Below are 19,832 nucleotides of genomic sequence, written 5' to 3'. Positions count from 1 at the left end.
TGGAAATTGCCCAACTGCATGATGAACACACCATAAATGTTCAAGTTATGATTATAGATAGCTATGTACAAGATATTTGATTTGTACATTTAATATGAATGTTAATTTTAATACTTTGATAACAACTGTAATTTTCTATCATCTGTCATCATGTACTTACATTAAGGGAGTAGCCCTCTTTGAATGCATGAAAAGTAGGTGATTTTTGTGTTTTAGTTTTTCTATGTAAATCTGATGATATTGTTTTATTCCTTATACTTATGTCTTTAAGAAATCACGTTTGGGTTCACATTAAATGCTTCTGTAACAGCTAAGCAAGCATACATAGGATATACAATAATTGCAAAATGTTAAGTACTAACAAAATGGTGACCACAAAACTGAGACTAAGGAATGGAAAAAATAAATAAATAGATTTGAACGTATCACAAAACAGCTACATATGCTGATAGAGAGTTCAATTTAGAAGGCTGGCATTAAATTTTGATCAAAGCCATATGTGCAGTTCTGAAGTTATGTTTCCTGCCAATTTGAAAAATACATTTTTGAGAAAACCACATTTAAAGCTTTGGGTTACATTTTTGTAATTAAGTTAAACATAATACTTCTAGCCAGTGATCCTTAGACCACACAGCAATCCTTCCAGATTGAAAAGGAGGTCCTCCTCCATCTTCTTTCTGGCCATGGTAGTGCTGCAATCCTCTGTAGCAGTTTCTGTCATCCGCTGCTCTGCTTACTTGATATGCTTTTCATCTGCTTTTGTGCAGAAGTTGTAAAAGGGGCAAGACGTACTAGTAACTGCTGTAATCACCAATTACAGTTACAGATAAGACCTTTTTTTACATTTAAGCATTATTGGTATGTATTTTCTCTGGAGTTTCAGTTACAGACATACTTCATACTTGTAACGAGCACTGTTAACCTGGAAGCATTTATGACATTAACGGCTGTCAGTGTGACAGGTGCCAGTTTGGAAGGCCACAGGGATTGGTCAGATACATGTAACTTACCCAGCAGCAGCGATTGGCAGTGTGCATGCACCCTGTCGCTAGATTCACCACCACTCTTGCTTCAACTAGAAAAAGGGAAAATGGCATGAGTGACATGAACAATTTCAACAACTTAAGGATGTGATGAAACAGAAAACAGAGCAGTTATATTGAACTTAATGGCACAAAAAGATGAATGTTCTTCAAATCAGTTGCACACTGCAATTGTTTTTCAAGCTATCTCAAGTGACATACAGAATGGCCAACAATTCCACTGCTCAAGTCATTCGTACAGAAATTTCAAAGTAACTAAAAGAAATGCCATTTGTTGTTGTTATCGTGGCTGAAACTGTTTCAAGCCAGTCCCAACTTTCAATTGTTTTTGATACATATTATTTGTTGGTGAAGTGTGCGAAAGATTTTTGAGATTTGTTGATGCCAGTGATAACCCATTTGCTGCAAGCTTAGTGGAGCATCTGTTTGACTGTGTAACTGAATTGTGACTGAAGACACAAACATGTGCTTTATCAGTATTGTATTGGTTGCTGTTCCAAAGACAGTATGTCGGGAATAAGTACGTCAATTTGGATAGAAAACTTGTGCTGTCTTGGCTGGGCAACATAATGGGGAACAAAAACTTCTGAGAGGCAAATACCTCTCAGCTCTCTTCATACACAGCTGTGCTCATAAGCTTAATTTAGTATCGAGAGTCTCTTGAACATATACAAGAGAGCAAAATATTTTTTCAGAGAATACCTGGTTTTGTCTGTTTTTTCTTTTCTTCCCCCCCCCCCCCCCCCCCCCCCAAATCATCTAAAAGATGAAGTTCTTTGGGTGAATTGATCAAATGATGTTTTCCTTCAGTATACAACACCAGACTGTTATATAACAACAGATTAATCAAGCTAGTGGTGAATCATAAGACTCAAAGAGCTTTTCAAGTCTTTGAAAGATGATCCTGATGCATAGGATGGTGAAACACAAGAGTGTGCCTACAGCTTTTACCTGACATTTAAGCAATTTGGTTTCAGTTTTTTCTTAATGTTTTTTTGTGTATACTTCTCAAGTCAGCAGCTCTTTTCAAAATACTGCAAAATATATTCTTTGCTGTTGAATATTGTTTGAATAAAGTGGTCAGTTGAAGACTGTGTCACAGCAACTTCATGTAAATTTGAAGTGTGCTCTAAAACCAAGTCAGAAGGAAGCAATAGTGAGCCTCCAAGAAAGAAGCAATGGGATGCAATGACTGACAGAGAAAGATCGTACCATACTTCGTTCTGTGAAATTGTTGACAGGGTTTTGTGTTGGTTGACTGACAGGTATGCTGGCTTTAATACTTATTAAAGAGTTTCTTTCAGTTATGAATTATGAAAATACACATATAACTTCCCTGACACTGCATTTAATTCCTTGAAGTTATCCTACAGTGGACATTTGTATATCCCTCAACTAAGGACAGAACTGTCTGTGGTATATTCTTCAGACAAATTCCAGAATTAACCAGTATTTAGACAAAGTCAATATCTCACCTCCTGTCATCTCAATGAAGCAGTACCTGAAGCACCAAAACTAATAAATTAATTTGAACAATTCTTGCAATCAATGCTTTGGCAGAAAGGTCATTTTCAGGACTGAAGAGAATCAAAACTTATCTTCGAAACACACAGTAGCAAAACATACTTGTCACTTTGCTTTGTTTCCACTGAAAAACGGTTGCTAAGTTTGTAAAACAATACGTATCATTCTACAACTCCATGGTAGAAGTTTTTGACAAGAAGGATCATAGAACTGACCCCAAATATAAATAAGACTGTGACTACCAGAACTTTTATAACAAATGGCATATGGCAGTATTCAATGTAATACTATGGTGTGGCGTGATGCGATAATAGATAATCACAAACAGTAGCATAATAATAGGTTATTATAACTGCAACAATTTTGTTACTTGAATTATCATAAACAGTAACATAATAATAATAATAGTAATTATTATAATTATAACGATAAGTACAACAATGACAATAATAATAATAATTATTATTATTATAACAACAATACTGTTAATTTTAACAGTTTTTTAAAAGTGATTAGTTACGAATACCTCATGCCTCGGATTTGTAACATGCTGGTCAGGTCTCAAGTTTTAGCATGTTCATAATCACCATACTGACTAGTAGGAAATTACTGAAATTAGATGTCAACTATTTTGTTAGAAACAAACACTTCCTGGAGTCACTTTTTCACAAATTACCTTGTAATTTGGTGACAGAGTTTCTGGTGAACTTGGGATGAACACTACAATAACGTAGAACAACCCAGAGAATATTTAAAAAATCAAAGAGGACTGCTCTCTTAATGTGAGGAAACATCAGTGTTTGTTGCTGTGGTCTTTAGTTTGCAGAATCATACAATGCAGTTCTCCATGCTAGTCTATCCTGTGCAAACCTCTTCATCTCTGCATAACTACTGCAACCCACATCCATCTGAACATACTTATTAGCTTAAAGCCTTGATACCCCTTTAAAATTTTTATCCTTCCCACTTCCCTTGGTTACCAAATTACTGGTTCCTTTATGCCTCAGGATATGTCCTAATCTTCCTTTAGTAAAGTTGTGGAATAATACTTTTTTTTTCCTCAGTTCAATTCAGTACATCCTCTGATTAACTTCTTGTAGCTGGGATTAACAGTCCTACAAAATTTTATAAATGAAATAAAGGGCACTGCTTTTACAGTAAAATTATTTGTTTAAACAACCCACATGGCCACTGTCAACTAATGCTCAACAGACAAATATGATGACAACATGCATAAATGTAGAAGAATTTTATTAGGTGTAAACATAGAAAGGAAAATTCTTGCAGAATGTAAGTAATTTAGGAGTAAAGGACCCCACTCACCAATTGGCAGAACTAGAGTACACATGTGCATGCGCGTGCGATGTCGTGTTCTGCTTTGATAGAGTTTAGTATTGGATCCCACACCATACTCAGTTGGAAGCTCATGTACCTATTGATTAAATTATTGTGACATGGATTTCAATCATTTCTTTGAAGATGAAGTCCCAAAATTTATCAGTGGTAGCCAGGAATTTCATTTGCTGGTAATTCATTTTGTGTCCATTTTCAATGCAGTGTTCTCCTTTTGCTGACTTGTTGTACTGCTGTAAGTGGATGTGGCACTCATGTTCTGTCAACCTTCAATTGTGTGGATTGTTTGTCCAATGTAAGTTTTTCTGTGTTCACATGAAACTTGGTACAAACATGCTTTTTTGAGACCCAGATCGTCATTCACAGACCTTAATTTTGGCCAGCATATGGAAAACTAATGTTATGGGGCATTTCCACAGTAGTCTGCCAATGTTTGATGATAGATTGTCAGCAAACGGTATGAAAGCGGTCTTATTTATCGCCTTCTGTGTTTTCAAACTTTGTGTCGTTCTTGGGGCTCTTGCATCACAGGGTCATCTCAGCCTGTCAGTTTCTGTATCCATTCTTGTGGATGCACATTGCTGCAGCTCTGCCATCAGACTTTGATACAGGAAATTTGCCATCTTTTCCTATTTCCATGGTAAACTAGAAGTTGCAGATGTGATCCACCACATTGGCAAAAAGTAGACATGGCACCACCATCCCAACATCTAAAACGATGAGGCAGCTTAGCAGATGTCATTCCTGGTTTTGAAGCTTTTCCAGTTTTTCCTCAAGCTGATGCATATCCTTCGCAAAGAGGTGAGTAGTATGTGATCTGATCTTCCCTAAGGTTGGCTCCTACCAGTTTTACCAGTCTTCTATGAATAATTTATATCAGTATTTTTCAACTCTGTCTTATTAAACTGATAGTTTATAATATTTACAAATGCCTTTTTTTAAACTGGAATTATCAAATTCATCTTCAAGGATATATCATCAGTCTCACATATGAGGGGGGATTAAAAAATAACCAGAATTTTAATGTTGTGCATTGTGTACTTGTACCAGGTTGTGCCACCAGAGGGCTGTCGTAGAATCTCTCCTGAGTCATTCTACAAAGCGAAATCGCGCAACAGTGACTAGTGTGGTTTCTCTGACAGCTCAGTGAGTGTGACATGACTACTTCTTGTAAGCAATGTGTGGCTGTGAAATTTTGTTTGCTGCTCAGCAAGAATCCAGTGGAAATTGTTGTGATGGTGCAAAGAGCTTACAAAGAAAATGCTCTGAGTAAAACTCAAGTGTACAAAGGGTTTTCTTATTTTAAAAAGACAAAATGGTCATTGAACATGAGACCTGTTCAGGTTGCCCTTCAACTGCGTGAAGGGAGGACACTGGCAAAATTTGTGATCTGGTCAATGAAGATCAATGCAGGACATCCGACCAACTCGGGAACTTATCCAGGTTGTCCTGGAGCTCAATTCAGCATACTTTGACTGTTAATTTGGTCATGCGATGTGGGGCAGCAAAGTTCGTGCAGAGACTTCTCACCAGAAATCAAAGGGATTGTCGCGTTCAAACCCTGTCATGAAATGGAGGACACATTCAAAGATGGTACAAATTTTTTCAACAAAATCATCACAGGCAATGAGTCTTGGTGCTAAAGGTACAATCCAGAAAGTAAACAACAGCCAATTCAATGGAATCACCTCAACCAAAAAAGCTTTCCAGATAAATCAAATGTGAAGACTATGTTGATCTGTTTTGGAGATTATGAAAAGGCTTGCAGTGCACAAGTTCTGGGAGAAAGCTTCCGGCTTTGTGGAATTGACACCAGTGGTTCTTGCATCAAAAGAATTTTCCTGCATGCACAGCTCTCAGTGTTTCACAGATTTTGCCTCAATGAAGATGCCTAGCTTGGCCCACACACCCTATTCACCAGATTTAGCATCCTTGGACTTCTTCCTGTTCCCAGGCATGAAGAGAGACCTCAAATGGAAGCATTTTGCTGATGTAAAAGAAGTAAAACATACGGATGTGAATGTTCTAGCAGGTATCAAAGAGGATAAATTTAAAAGCTGATTCCATTATTGGAATAAACATATGAACAAGTGCATTACTGCTGATGGAGAGTACTTTGAAGGAGATTATGGTTGTATTTGAGAAATAATAAAAGTACATGCTTTCTACAAAGAAATTCCAGCTACTTTTGGGTCCCCCTTTGTATCCAGCACACCAGCTGGCATAGTTGTCATGACTGGCTTTCTCAAGGATCTCTACAACTTTGAGGAAATGTCTTGTTTCAACTCAGCTGTTTCAGTGAAATTCTTCTCACAACATTGTATCTCCTACATCATCTTCATATACTACTACTTTTTTCCTATAATTATGGCTGTTAAATTTGATTTCCTTGTATTGCCTTTAAGTGTATTCCTTCTACTTTTCAGTCCTGCTTCCTTCGCTTAGCACTGGCTTGCCATATGAGCTCTTGATATTCATACTGCTGCTTCTCTTTTCTTTGAAGGTCCCTTTAATTTTCATATAGAAGTCAACTAACTTCCTCTAGTCATACACGTTTCTAAAGTCTTGCTTTTGTCTTCTAAGCATTTTGCACTTTCCTCAATCACACTTTTACATTTTCTCCTTTCAGTTATAAAATTCAGTATCTCTGAAGTTATAAGAGGATTTCTCCTGGAACTCGTCTTTGATCCTCTACTGTTGTCATACTTCCTCTATCAAAGCTACCCATTTGTGTTCGATTGAATTTCTTTTCCTGTTTCAGTCAGTTGCTGCCTAATATGCACACCCATTTTTTTCTTTTTAGTTCCAAGATTTCGAGTTTCTTTTAATGATGTGCTATCTGTCTTCTTTGATCAGGATGCATTCATTATTTTATTAGCATTGTGTTACAGATCTTTATTGTTGTTGACTGAATGTTTCTTTACTTTGTATTTCTTATGTTCCATGTACCTTACCTTATAACAACACATAACCTTATTTCTTGGTTATGAAGATGGTAGTATGAAACTTTAAGAGAGGTGAAAGTACTGTGAGGAGAAGGGTGTTTGTGCCTACGGTATGAATTTCTGCTATAGTGTTGATAGCATGGTGGGGGGGGGGGGGGGGGGGGGGGGGGGGCACTGAACTGGGGATGTGTTTATAAAGCAAGTTCATGGGTTAATACCTATCTGTGAAGGCCATAAGAGAGGACAGCATGGCAGTAAACAAAATTTTAAGAAGAAAATTATGCTAATTTGTTACTGTGAATAATGAATTGAATACTAAAAAAAAAAAATCTTTTTTTCGTATTTTTATTTCTTTGAATATTCCAGGTGGCTGAACTCTCTTATAAACAGAGTCTGTTGAACACATTGCAGCTTTGTAACACACACAACAAATCCAATGGGAGAACAATTTTACTGTGTGACATAAGACTCTTGGAAGATCAGGGGCAAAATGAAACACTGGAAACTGCTATGAAAGTCATAGAAATATAAAGTTGTCATCAATTAGAAGGTTGATTTGAACACAACAGTCCTTTACTAGGCATGATCCTGTTTGAGATGCCTTTTTCCAGTCTGTGAATTCACTTACCCAGCCATTTATATAGGAACTTACAGTTTAACACTCAAACAGTGGACACCTGTCGTACTGTTTTCTTCAATTCCATATCCACTTTTTTTACTTCCTTCAAGAAATCATATGGCTTTTCCCACTTTTTTATCCTCTTGGTGTGTTACGATTTACAAAATATTTAGATTTTCTTGGATGTTTCATTAGATATAACAAGAACGGTAAAAGGGGTCAATATGACACCACTATAATTTCCCTTGATTACCTGAACATAATTCAACAATGAGGGCAGCAATATTCAGCATTCATAAACAGTTGATGATGCTCACTGTTGTGTCTCAGCATGTGCACACTCCAATATTTTCATTCAGGTAATATTATTTGGCCATGAAAGACTTTTCAAGGCATGTCTCACCAGCAGAGCCTTTTGCATTAAAATTTTGACTTTTCTTAGGAAATTCCAACATTAAATTGGAACTGACTTCACTAATGAAGATGACAATTTTGCACCAGAGACAAGTGAATTCAAAGCTGTAGACAACATGAACAAGGAGATTATTGGAGGAGATGTTGATCTCTGTCAATCCACTCCTCATCCAGCACAGCAGGCTCAGGTGAATGCCTGTGTAAAGATGGTCACTTTGGATGAAACAAACTGAGAGATTGCCAAATTTTCATCTTTTGGAATGAGGTTGACTGTGAATATTCTAATGGAGAGGCTAGGTCTCACTACTTACACTTACCAATGGGTACACCACTCTGCCATCAGTTATTTCTGTCTATTTTTGATAAAGCAATGCCACATCTGATGAAAAAATACGCAGAGTCAAATTATTGAAAAGTACTAAAAATAAGTAACAACCATTGGACCATGACACTCGAGGAACTGAAAAAAAATGCTCAGCATGTTATTTGTACAAGAGGTGTTTCTGTGGATGATAGCTGGTCACATTCATGGAGGCCTATTTCCATCAAAGATGTTATGCCAAGTGACAGATTTCATGAGCTTCTCAGATTTCCCCATTTACATGAAGAGAGAGGGGGGGGGGGGGGGGGGGAAAAACCAAGCTGAGTGTTTGAAAGCAAAAATCACTTTAGTATCGGAAATTTGGGGAAAGTTCATGGAAAACCATATTCGTTCTTATTGCCCTCAAGAAAATATTGCATGGATGAGCAACTCTTACCACGCAAACCATGATGTAGGTTCACTCAACTCATGCCCAGCGAACCTGACAAATATGGTCTCAAATTTTGGACAGCTGCTTATGTAGTGACAAAACACATATGTAATGTTTTCCTGTGCCTCAGAAAAGAGGAACATGTAGATGGCAGTAACATTGTTCTGCATGTCATGGAGCCATTTATGAATCAAGGGGGAAAAAAACATGATGATATCTTCATGTTTCTTCAACTTTCCAAGAATGTAAAAGAAAAGAAAACTTCATTTGGTGATACTTTTTAACAAAATCCGTCATGAATTCCTGATGAGGTAAATGAGCCAAATGCTAAAATGCACTCCATCACCATCCTGCACCAGACTGGCAACACAGGCTGCACCATAACTGCATACCAAGGAAAGTACAATAAAAATGTCATTCTTGTGAGTATACTGCATGCTAAGGTGGCAATAACCATGGAAAGAAGAAACCATAACATTCTACAATGCAACAAACTATGGGGTGGATGTAGGTCATCAAACAACCACCAAATATACAACAAAGATTGCATGTAGGAGACAGTTGACGGTTGTCTTCTACATCATCTCAGGCGTGGTGGCAGTAAATGTGTGGGTCATCTACAAAATAGTAACAAACAAGAAAATGGAAAGGAAGAAGTTCATACTTCAGTTGGCTAATGAACTCAAGGGACTGAAAGAGCAGAAAGAAGAACAGACAAAAGAGGAGGATACAAGACCAAAAGCATCTAGATAGTGGAAAAGTGATGAATCAGCATCTGCAAAGGTAACAAATCAACATAAACTGCATTAAGTGGCACAAACCTGCATGCTGAAAATATGTTGTGAAAAATAAATCACTTATTGAAAGTGCGTGTAGCAGAGTCCAACAATGAGTAAAAAATACAGATAAGTCATGTGGAGACTACATGTGAGAACAATATCGACTGTACATACCAAATGTGTCTAGAAGTTAGTATACAAAAGTCTACAATTTGGAAAACTTCTTAGCATGAGCGATAGTAAATTGGTAAGATATGAGGGCAGTTTGGAAAGTTCTCGGAATGGAATAGAAAAACAGTAATTACATCTCTGGAACATTTTTTATTTGTCAATGTAATAGGAACTTAAGTCCAGGCACATGAAATAAAAACTCAGGGGTTCACTGATGAGATTCTAATTGTGCAGAGACAGCAAAGGACTTCGAAGAGCAGCATCTTGGGAGGATGAAATACGACGAACATCAATAAAAGCAAAACAAGGATAATTGGGTGTAGGCAAATTAAATAAAGTCATTATGAGGGAATTAGCTTAGGAAACAAGACACTGAAAGTAGTAGATGAGATTTTTAATTTGGGCAGCAAAATAAGTGATGATGGCTAAAGTAGAGAGGGTATAAAATGTAGACTGGCACTGGCAAGAAAAGTAGTTCTGAAAAAAGAGAAATTTGTTAACACTTGAATATACATTTGAGTGGAAGGAAGTCTTTTCCGAAGGTACTTGTCTGGAGTGTAACCATCTATGGAAGTGAAATGTGGATGATACAACACTTTAGACAAGAAGAGAATAGAGGCTTCTGAAATGTGATGCTAATGAAGGATGCTGAAGTCTAGATGGATAGATTGTGTAAGGAGTTACTGAATAGAAATGGGGAGACAAGAAATTTGTGGCACAGCTTGACTAAATGAAGGGATCAGTTGATAGGACACATTCTGAAACATAAAGGAATCACCAATTTTGTATGAGAGAGGTGGGGAGGACTCAAAAAGAAATTAAGTTGGTTGCAATAGTTATTAAGAGATGATGAGGCTTGTAAAGGATACAGCAGTATGAAGAGCTGCATCAAACCCAATTTTGACCACAACAATAACACAGTCAAAAGAGATTTAACTGTAATATTAAGAAAAAAATTCACGTACACTACCTGATCTAATTTCAGACAAGGAAAAAAATTCCTAGATTTTTCCCAGTTAAAAATACACTTTCTCCCTGGTGAAAATACACTTTTTCTATATTGAATGAGTATATTTTGCCTCTGAACTGTAAAACTTATCAGTCCTTAGAAAAATTCCTGTAATTCTAAAAATTGCCAGAGTTTTTCCGAGATCTTCCAGTTGCCCCACATCATATACACCCTGAAATTACACAGACCCCTATGGGTGGACATTAATATGGAGTGTATCCATACTTTGCCTTTATGATGCTTGAACTCTGATGGAGACACAACACCTGATCACATGTCAATGTCTGTGGAAGTATGACAGCCAATTCTTCCTCAAGAGTCAAAACCAGAGAAGGTTCCTACACTGGAGTCTGGAGCAAAGTCAACATTCTGACTCACCTCAAATGTGCTACATTGGGTTCAGGCCAGGACTCTGAACAGGCATCACATTTCACAAATTTTACTGTCCACAAACCATTGTCTCACAGATGCTGCTTTGTGACAGGACTCATTATTATGCTGATGCAGTCATTGTCTCCAAACTGTTTCTTGACTATACACAGTACACAATGCTGTAACATATGTTAATATCCTTCTGCACTTCATCTTTCTTAAGCACGATGAGGGGACCACACCCTAATCAAGAAAAACACCCCCATACCTTAAAACCACCGCTTACTTCACTGTTGGCACTACACATGATGGTAGGTAATTTTCCCAGGCATGTGCCAAACCCAGTCAGATCCTTCCATCACATTGCCACACGGTATAGAGCGATTCATCACTCAAACTTACTTATTTCCAGCCATTCACTCTACAGTGGCATTGCTGTTTACACCACCTCGAGCATCACTTAGTACTGAGTGCAAAAATTTTGTGGCTTTTGAGGAGCTGCTTTTACCCCATTCATTTTAACTCCCTATGCAAAGTCATCATTCTGTTTGAACTGCAAAGTGATTTCGGGAAATCATGGAAAACCTAAATCAGGAGGGCCAGACATGAGTTTGAACCGTCATCCTCCCTAATGCGAGTCTAGTGTGCTAACCATTGTGCCACCTTGCTCGGTGCCAACCAGGTGCTTTTTGTATGTGTGTGATTGGGAAGTGAAACTAGTGTTACATTGTAGTAAATAATAAATATGTAAAATAATGTTTTGCATATTCTCATTGCATCACCACATGTCATCAGCCATCAGATCCTACTATACAATATGAAAAAGTAATGTCTGTGGCATGCAGCCTGTGAACAGGCTACTGGCCTGACAGTTGGCACAGCACAGTCTTTTATCGCTGTGGCACTAGAAGAGCGCAAGTCGTGGACCCAGTCACCCTCTCTTTTTTGGAAAGATCCCCGGTGCTCATTTGATATCCCCAATACTCATCTGCTGAGTAGATCTGACACCATCCTGGAGGGACTCTAGCAAGGAAAAATCCTCACCCCAATATGGGATCAAAGCCTGCGACCTCCAGGGCCAGAGTTTACTGCTCAGTGCTCAGTGTTTAGATGTAGCCAAGTATATGTCTTGCATAAGACTGATTTAGAGGATGTGGCCAGAGATGGCGATCATATGTATGTGTGAACTGTATTTGTATGAATCTGTGTTTATGTTGTCTACTTCAGATAAAGGCCTTTTGGCCAAAAGCTTACTTACTTAGTAGTCTTTCTGTTGTGCCTGTCTGAACTCAATATCTCTGCTACATGGTGAGCAGCAGTCTATCCCCTTTTGCAATACTAAAATTATTCCATCCTGGACTTTCAATTGTAAAATAAATAAATGATATTCTAGATAGTATTTGCCCAACCACGATGGTTCTTACATGACTTTATAATTTAAAAACATTTAATTCATTGCAATAAATCTGTAGATTGCACTCTCAAGACCTACAATGGATTCATACAAGAGAGAATATCTCAATAGTGTCCCTCTCCTTTTTAAGATAATTTATTCCAAGTTCATCAGACAGTTGTTGTTTCCTGCTTCATATTCAACGATTACCCCCCTCTTCTCACTACAGGCGGGTCCCTCTCATCCAGCAGGCTGAGTGACCTGCAGTACTTTCCCCAACCTATCCCCCTCTATTAGTTCTGAAAGCCAGGATAACACCACGCACTTTTGTATGTGTCTATTAATATGTTTGTCTATCAATATGTTGCTTCCTGAAGGTAAGTACCAGCCAGTCATTTTGGAAGTTAATTCAATGGTTTTCTTGATTCAATTTTTATTTTTATACAATTAACACATAAACTGTACATCAATTTACAGATATATGGGCTGAACCTCACACCACACTTCTCCAGTGTTAAGTCTACAAGATTACCCATCTTATTTGAAGTTTAATTGAAAGTAAATCCTACTTAGAGTTAAACTAAAAGTAAAATAATTGTTGTTACAGCTTTCTTTACATTTCATTTCACATTAAAATATATCACTTTGCTAACTTTAAAATGGCAATAAAATATTGATGCTTCTTGTAAATTTAGAAAGGCAAGTAGATTGTCAGATTTTTCATGAGTAACATCTTTCTAAATAATTCTTATTTTTGCAGACTGGAGGTGAAGTTGTGAATGTATTACAAGCAGTGGACATCATTGTGTGGTCAAACAGAAAATGTAGAGAAGCCTATTCTGATGCTCCAAAGCTAGTTCTGCCTTCAAACATCTGCGCTGGGGTCCCTGAAGGAGGAAAAGGACAGTGTAGTGTGAGTAGAAATTTGGTATCTCTCAGCACAGTCCATAGGCATAGTACAGTATTCATCATACAGAATTTTTAAATCCTGAGGCCAAATAATTTTCATACACTAATGTCTGAAAGTTAAATAATATCAAGCAACAAGATTAGAATACTGGGAGGGTTTACCAACAGAAAATAGGAATCCATAACAAGTAATTAGGAAACTTTTTACAACTGAAAACTTTCTTCAATAGCAAAACAAATTTCTAGCTGAGGTACAAGCTCTACAGCATTGTGACACACTCTCCATGAGGCAGTTTAAGGACTCTATTGACTTTAATCTCTTCCCTGACAATTGAAAGGCTGCATTTCACCTCTTCAATGCAAGCCAGGCTTGGTGTATAGAATTCAGATCTATAAATATTGCTGACCCCAAGTGGTGAACATCCTCAACCTTTAAGAAATTTATTTACCCATGTAGCTCCACATGCATGCTCTTTATCATTCATGAAGAGGAAGCCTGGATCCACTGGATTTCTTAAAAATCGATCACATGATCACAATATATCAGCTCTGTACCTAGGGGCAGTAACAGTATGCCTCTGATCACCAGCAAAGATTTGAAGCTCCTTACATTCATCCAATATGTGGTGACAGTGATTAAAGTAATTCTGAAAACTAGAGGGCACCTTTGTTGTATGCTTTATTGTACATAAATTAAAACCAAGCATGGGACATAATGGTTTCTTATAATTCTATGTATACAGCCGGACATAGTGAGAGAAATTTTTTTTACTAAGGCCAGGTATCAAGCCCAGATCTCCAGTTTATTAAGCAGTTGCTTTAGCCATTAAGCCACCTTGGCACAGAGGTTCACACAACTGAATGGATTACCCTGGCATGCCTCCCTCAGTGATCCAAATTCCCACTGCTGCCCCTGTCTACTTTAAATTTGCCCTTACACATCGTGTTAAGGTGGAATTTAAACAGATAATGGCTTCACTTACCATAGAGTCTGCATAAGAGTCTTGTGGACATCAGTAATGAATGACACTTATGGCTAAGGCCATGAAATTTGGATACCCTGGCCCTGGGTGACCGGTCTGGTTTCTTGCGGCATTGGTAAAATTCAATTTGCACCACTATGACATGTGTTTGTTTACAACAGTAGTTGTGCAATAAACTGAACATGTGATTAAAAGTAATAGCTGCCAGTTTTTATAAAGGGGCAAGCCGACACAGTAACTGATATGCCTTAGGTGGAATCCATGCAAGGAAGAAAGCTTTGCACAAATCAGAGTCTGCCATACTGAAAGCCAAAAAATGCTGTCCAAGTCTTTTTTGTAAGTTTCCCAATCCTCAGTTGAATGATCATATGGAGGGAATTTTGGTAGGATTGACTGGGGGAATAATACACTGTCTGTCAATGGAAGCCAACAAAGTTGTCTCAGCCTAAGTAAGCTATTCAAATCAGGGCTGGTAGCATGGCATCCATAATGAATAAGGTGATGAAACTGCACTTAAATATTGCACACACAGAAACCATTCCAAACTCATCACCAATTGTGTAGTAACCTAGTAATACACAAGACCAGTCCAAAGTAACCCAAATAGGCTTTATTCATGAGCACTTGGCTACAATGGTAAACAGATTCCAATGGACCCCCACGTAAAAAGACACAATACATGGATGTGAAGGGCACACTGGAAAGACACACAAGGGTGTTAGTCCTGCTCCATGCTCATATTAAGTGTGAGTCGCAGGCAGATGGTGTGGTGGAGACCTCACCGCATGCATGCCTCCCACAGGGTGCCTCCAGCTGCGGGCCTGCACTAATACCATTGGCGGCTGATTCAAACACGCATGCACCGTGACACGTAGCTTGGCGCACTCACTGTCACACACACTAGTTGCAGGGCACAATGAGGACTGACCTGTGCTGCCTTTCTTCTACATCTATAAGGTTTTTGCATGCTTCCGTGTTCGCCATTTGATGCTATGGTGTATCACTGTGCCTCAAAAAGAACCCATACCTCATGACAAGTGGTATGTTGATGAGGTGAATGGCTGCTGATGCAAAACATTCCTTAGTGAGCCACATCTCGGGGAACATGAAATGTGTTAGGCCTGCTCAAACATTGGGGCCATGCTTCAGTCAACTATCTTCCCCTGTAACTTCTTCCAGGATCAAAATGGGACATAATATTTGAAATCAACAACTTATTAGTGACATCTGGGGTCACTGGCAAGTAATAAAACCCGTCCAACAACAAAAGCTAGAATAAAAGTCTACCTGAGGGGTAGTTCATCTCCCCCAAATGGTCACAAACCACCTGGTCAGTAAAGAGAAAAGGCAGCAAACATCAACAAACTTCAATTATAAAATATCTGGGATATTACAATTTGTTTATTTACAATTGAAAGGATATGTTTATATTCCAACATAACACTTAATATATGAAGTAATTAAAACAAAACTTAGAACACAAGAACACACAATTTAAAACAAGCTGTTGGGGGCAGGGGCGCTAGGGGTGCAGGAGCCTTTAAGACACCCCAGCGTCCTTATGACTGGGGTTGGCTTATAAAGATGTATAAAAGTCAGCAGCTTGACTTTAGGATGACTGGAGTGATTTAAGCCAAAGACGGTATGCATCTATAAGGTATCTGCTGCTTGGGAGAGTACTTCTAGCACTCCTATGTGCGGATATGCAATAAAAAATGACCAATTTTAGCACAAATTTCTTAGTTTTCAGGTTTTATAGCCCAATTTGGAACAATTTTGATGGTATTTAAACCCAGGTTTAGTCAAACAGAAGAACATAGATTGTGTAAAATTTTGATTATCCGTTTAAAGGATTCCTCTATTGCATGTATGTATTATCATTCTATTGAGCCAGAAAATTCAAATTGATTTCTGAGAATATCCTGCAAAAATGTGAGTGTTCATCCACAAACCAAAAATAGCAGACAAATGTTTAACTTAAACAAAAGAAAACTTTACAATGGCCCAACATTGTATGTAAAGAAGGTGCTGGACAATGTAACTGAAGTGACCAACATATCAACATGTCACATGCTCAGTCCATTAAGTTTGTGGGATGGATCTGACATCCTCATTTTTTCACATTCAAAACTTTATATTGTTTGCTCAGGGTTAGGTTCATTCACAAATTTGTCTGTTCTTGCTATTAGTGGTAGGGAACTGAAAATGCTGATTACAATCAAACTATGTGATAAATTAATATTATAGCAAATCAGTAAGGGATTATACTTTATAATTTTTATATTATAATTGTAACTTGCAAAACATGTAAAGAAAATTACAATGAGCTTTCACCATGGATATAATCAAATTCTTTTCCTGCCTAACTGAAGATTTGGATAAAAATGTAATGATATAACAGTGGGTAAGCAGCTTGTGAAACACAAAAGCATTCAAGAAATATGTGGAAAAGGCAAAAACGTGGCATAGGGAAAGACCTCATGTCTCTGTGTCCAAGGTATTCATATTACTGTGCTAGGGGGTCATAACTACCGTGGTGGAGTACTCACTTTTATAAATGATATGAACAGTCCTCATTACCATGTTGCAAGTATTTTATGTTATATCTCTTGTCAAACAAGGTAACAGTATTTTTCCTTTGCATGCCATCACATGAAGTCTTAGATAATGAGGCTCCCATCAATGTTATCATGCAACTCCCTCATCCATTTATTGAGTTTATGATGAACATAATATTAATATTTATAAGATTTTGTTAGCACCTGCCCCAGGAGTCTAACTGCTGGCATTCCTATCTTCAGAACCATGATACTATTGAGAATACATCAGGAGAAGTAACTCAGCGCCATTAAAGATTTTTTTCAAGCCACTGATCTCTCTATACCCTCTCCCACTTCACAGTGGAAAATTATTATACATTTGCACTCACTGGAGCAACAACCAATCTAGATACACTTTACATGCTGGGACACACTTTCTACATCTACATCTACACAAATACTCCGCAATCCACCATACGGTGCGTGGCGGACGGTACCTCATACCACAACTAGCACTGACTGCCTATATGCCTCTGTACGAGCCCTAGTCTCTCTTATCTTATTTTTGTGGTCTTTCTGCGAAATATAAGTTGGCGGAAGTAAAACTGTACTGCATTCAGCCTCAAATGCTGGTTCTCTAAATTTCCTCATGAAATTTCATGAAAAGAATGCCTCCTTTCCTCCAGAGACTCCCACCCGAGTTCCTGAAGCATTTCCATAACACCCGTGTGATGATCAAACCTACCAGTAACAAATCTAGCAGCCCGCCTCTGAATTGCTTCTATGTCCTCCCTCAATCCGACCTGATAGGGATCCCAAACACTCAAGCAGTACTCAAGAATAGGTCATATTAGTGTTTTATAAGCAGTCTCCTTTACAGATGAACCACATCTTCCCAAAATTCTACCAATGAACCAAAGACGACTATCCGCCTTCCCCACAACTGCCATTACATATTTGTCCCACTTCATATCGCTCTGCAATGTTACGCCCAAATATTTAATTGATGTGACTGTGCCAAGCGCTACACTACTAATGGAGTCTTCAAACATTATGGGATTCTTTTCCCTATTCATATGCATTAATTTATATTTATCTATATTTAGAGCTAGCTGCCATTCTTTACACCAATCACAAATCCTGTCCAACACATCTTGTATCCTCCTACAGTCACTCAACAATGACACCTTCCCATACACCACAGCATCATCAGCAAACAGCCGCATATTGCTATCCACCCTATCCAAAAGATTACTTATGTAGATAGGAAACAACAGTGGACCTACCACACTTCCCTGGGGCACTCCAGATGATACCCTCACCTCTGATGAACACTCACCATCGAGGACAACGTACTAGGTTCTATTACTTAAGAAGTCTTCGAGCCACTCACATATTTGGGAACCAATCCCATATGCTCGTACCTTAATTAGGAGTCTGCAGTGGGACACTGAGTCAAACGCTTCCCGGAAATCAAAGAATATGGCATCCATCTGATACCCTTCATCCGTAGTTCGCAAGATATCCTGTGAAAAAAGGGTGAGTTGCATTTCGCAGAAGTGATGCTTTCTAGAGCCGTGCTGATGCATGGACAGCAACTTCTCTGTCTCAAGGAAATTCATTATATTCGAACTGAGAATATGTTTGAGAATCCTGCAACAAACCAATGTTAAGGATATTGGTCTGTAATTTTGAGGCTCCATCCTTCTACCCTTCTTATATACCTGTGCTTTTTTCCAGTCGCTCGGGACTTTACATTGGGCAAGAGATTCACGATAAATGCAAGCTAAGTAAGGGACCAATGCAGTAGAGTACTTTCTGTAAAACCGAATTGGAATCCCATCAGGACCTGGCGATTTATTTATTTTCAACCCATTCAGCTGCTTCACAACCCCAGGGATGTCTATCACTATGTCCTCCATACGGGAATCTGTACGAGGCCCAAACAGCGGTTTGTATGTACAGACTCATGTGCACTGAGAAAGAAACCACCACAATGTACCACAACTGCTGTACAGTTAACTGGCTATTTTTCAGCATCACAACAGCATTCAGGGGAGCCGGAGGTGGTCAAATCCAAAAAATTACGATTTTTTTTTTTTTTTTTTTGCTACCGAAAATTAATTGGAACATTCCTCTTTAATGTAAACTTTGAATTATTGTTCACTCGCCCTAGAAGTGGAGTTATTACCATTTTCCCCCACGCCTGCAGAGGAAATGGGTGGCCGCTGAATGCATCTAACACCCTCTTGTGACTTCCTGGTGAACTGCTTGGAATTTTCTCGGCCTGTTACGCATACAGCGCCTTATGTTACGCATACAGCGAGTGTGCAAGGGTTGGCTACATTGTTTTTTGTGACAAATGAAGCGCTAAGAGCGCGGAACATCGTCTCTTTGCTGTTTACCGTTTTGAATTAGTTCAGTGTTGCGCCTGTTGTTGGTAGTATTATACCTCTTGTGTAAAGCGTTGTTCTGGTTACGATGCCACGTTTTAGTAACCGTGTATATACGAAGAGGAAGAACGTAGGGAAAAGAAAATTAACACTAATACCAAGTTGCGATACTACAATTACTGAAACAGTGCGTTCTTCTGCTAAGCAACACATGGCCGGCCATAGCCCTGTGACATCTTCTAGCAAGAAGCTGACTGGTGGAAGTGACAGATTTCGTGAATATGTTAGTGACAGTGATGATATTAATGAAGTACTGAATAATGGATTATTATCTTCTGTGCTGAAAGAAAGTGTTCTGTGCAAAATGTGTTCAAGTGTAGGAGTGGGACTAGAGATAACAAAGCACTTTGGTTTAGCTTGTGAGATGAAGATAATCTGTGCATGTTGCAAGTGTCAAGTGACTTTCTACAATTCACATGCCAGTCTCTTTGGTGAAAATGGACGATCTAGAGTGTCTGATGTGAATGTTCGACTTATGTATGGTCTTCGATCCATTGGAAAAGGGTCTGCTGCTGGTAAACTGTTTTGTGGTATTATGAACTTGCCATCGCCTCCAAGCAAATTTGGGTACTA

General features: G+C 38.4%; 1 protein-coding gene across 1 annotated transcript in view; it reads left to right on the top strand.

Annotated features, from left to right (window-relative positions):
* LOC124795388 (trypsin-7-like) overlaps positions 1-19,832 on the top strand; it is a 100,658-nt gene that overhangs the window by 66,292 nt on the left and 14,534 nt on the right. Inside the window, exon 5 of the mRNA XM_047259402.1 lies at positions 13,135-13,287. Coding sequence (XP_047115358.1) covers positions 13,135-13,287 — 153 coding nt within the window. The remainder of the gene's footprint in view (positions 1-13,134; positions 13,288-19,832) is intronic.

The sequence above is a fragment of the Schistocerca piceifrons genome, chromosome 4 (genome assembly GCF_021461385.2).
Source record: "Schistocerca piceifrons isolate TAMUIC-IGC-003096 chromosome 4, iqSchPice1.1, whole genome shotgun sequence".
In the NCBI taxonomy this organism is placed as follows: Eukaryota; Metazoa; Arthropoda; class Insecta; order Orthoptera; family Acrididae; genus Schistocerca; species Schistocerca piceifrons.
This window is presented reverse-complemented; position numbering and strand designations above follow the sequence as displayed.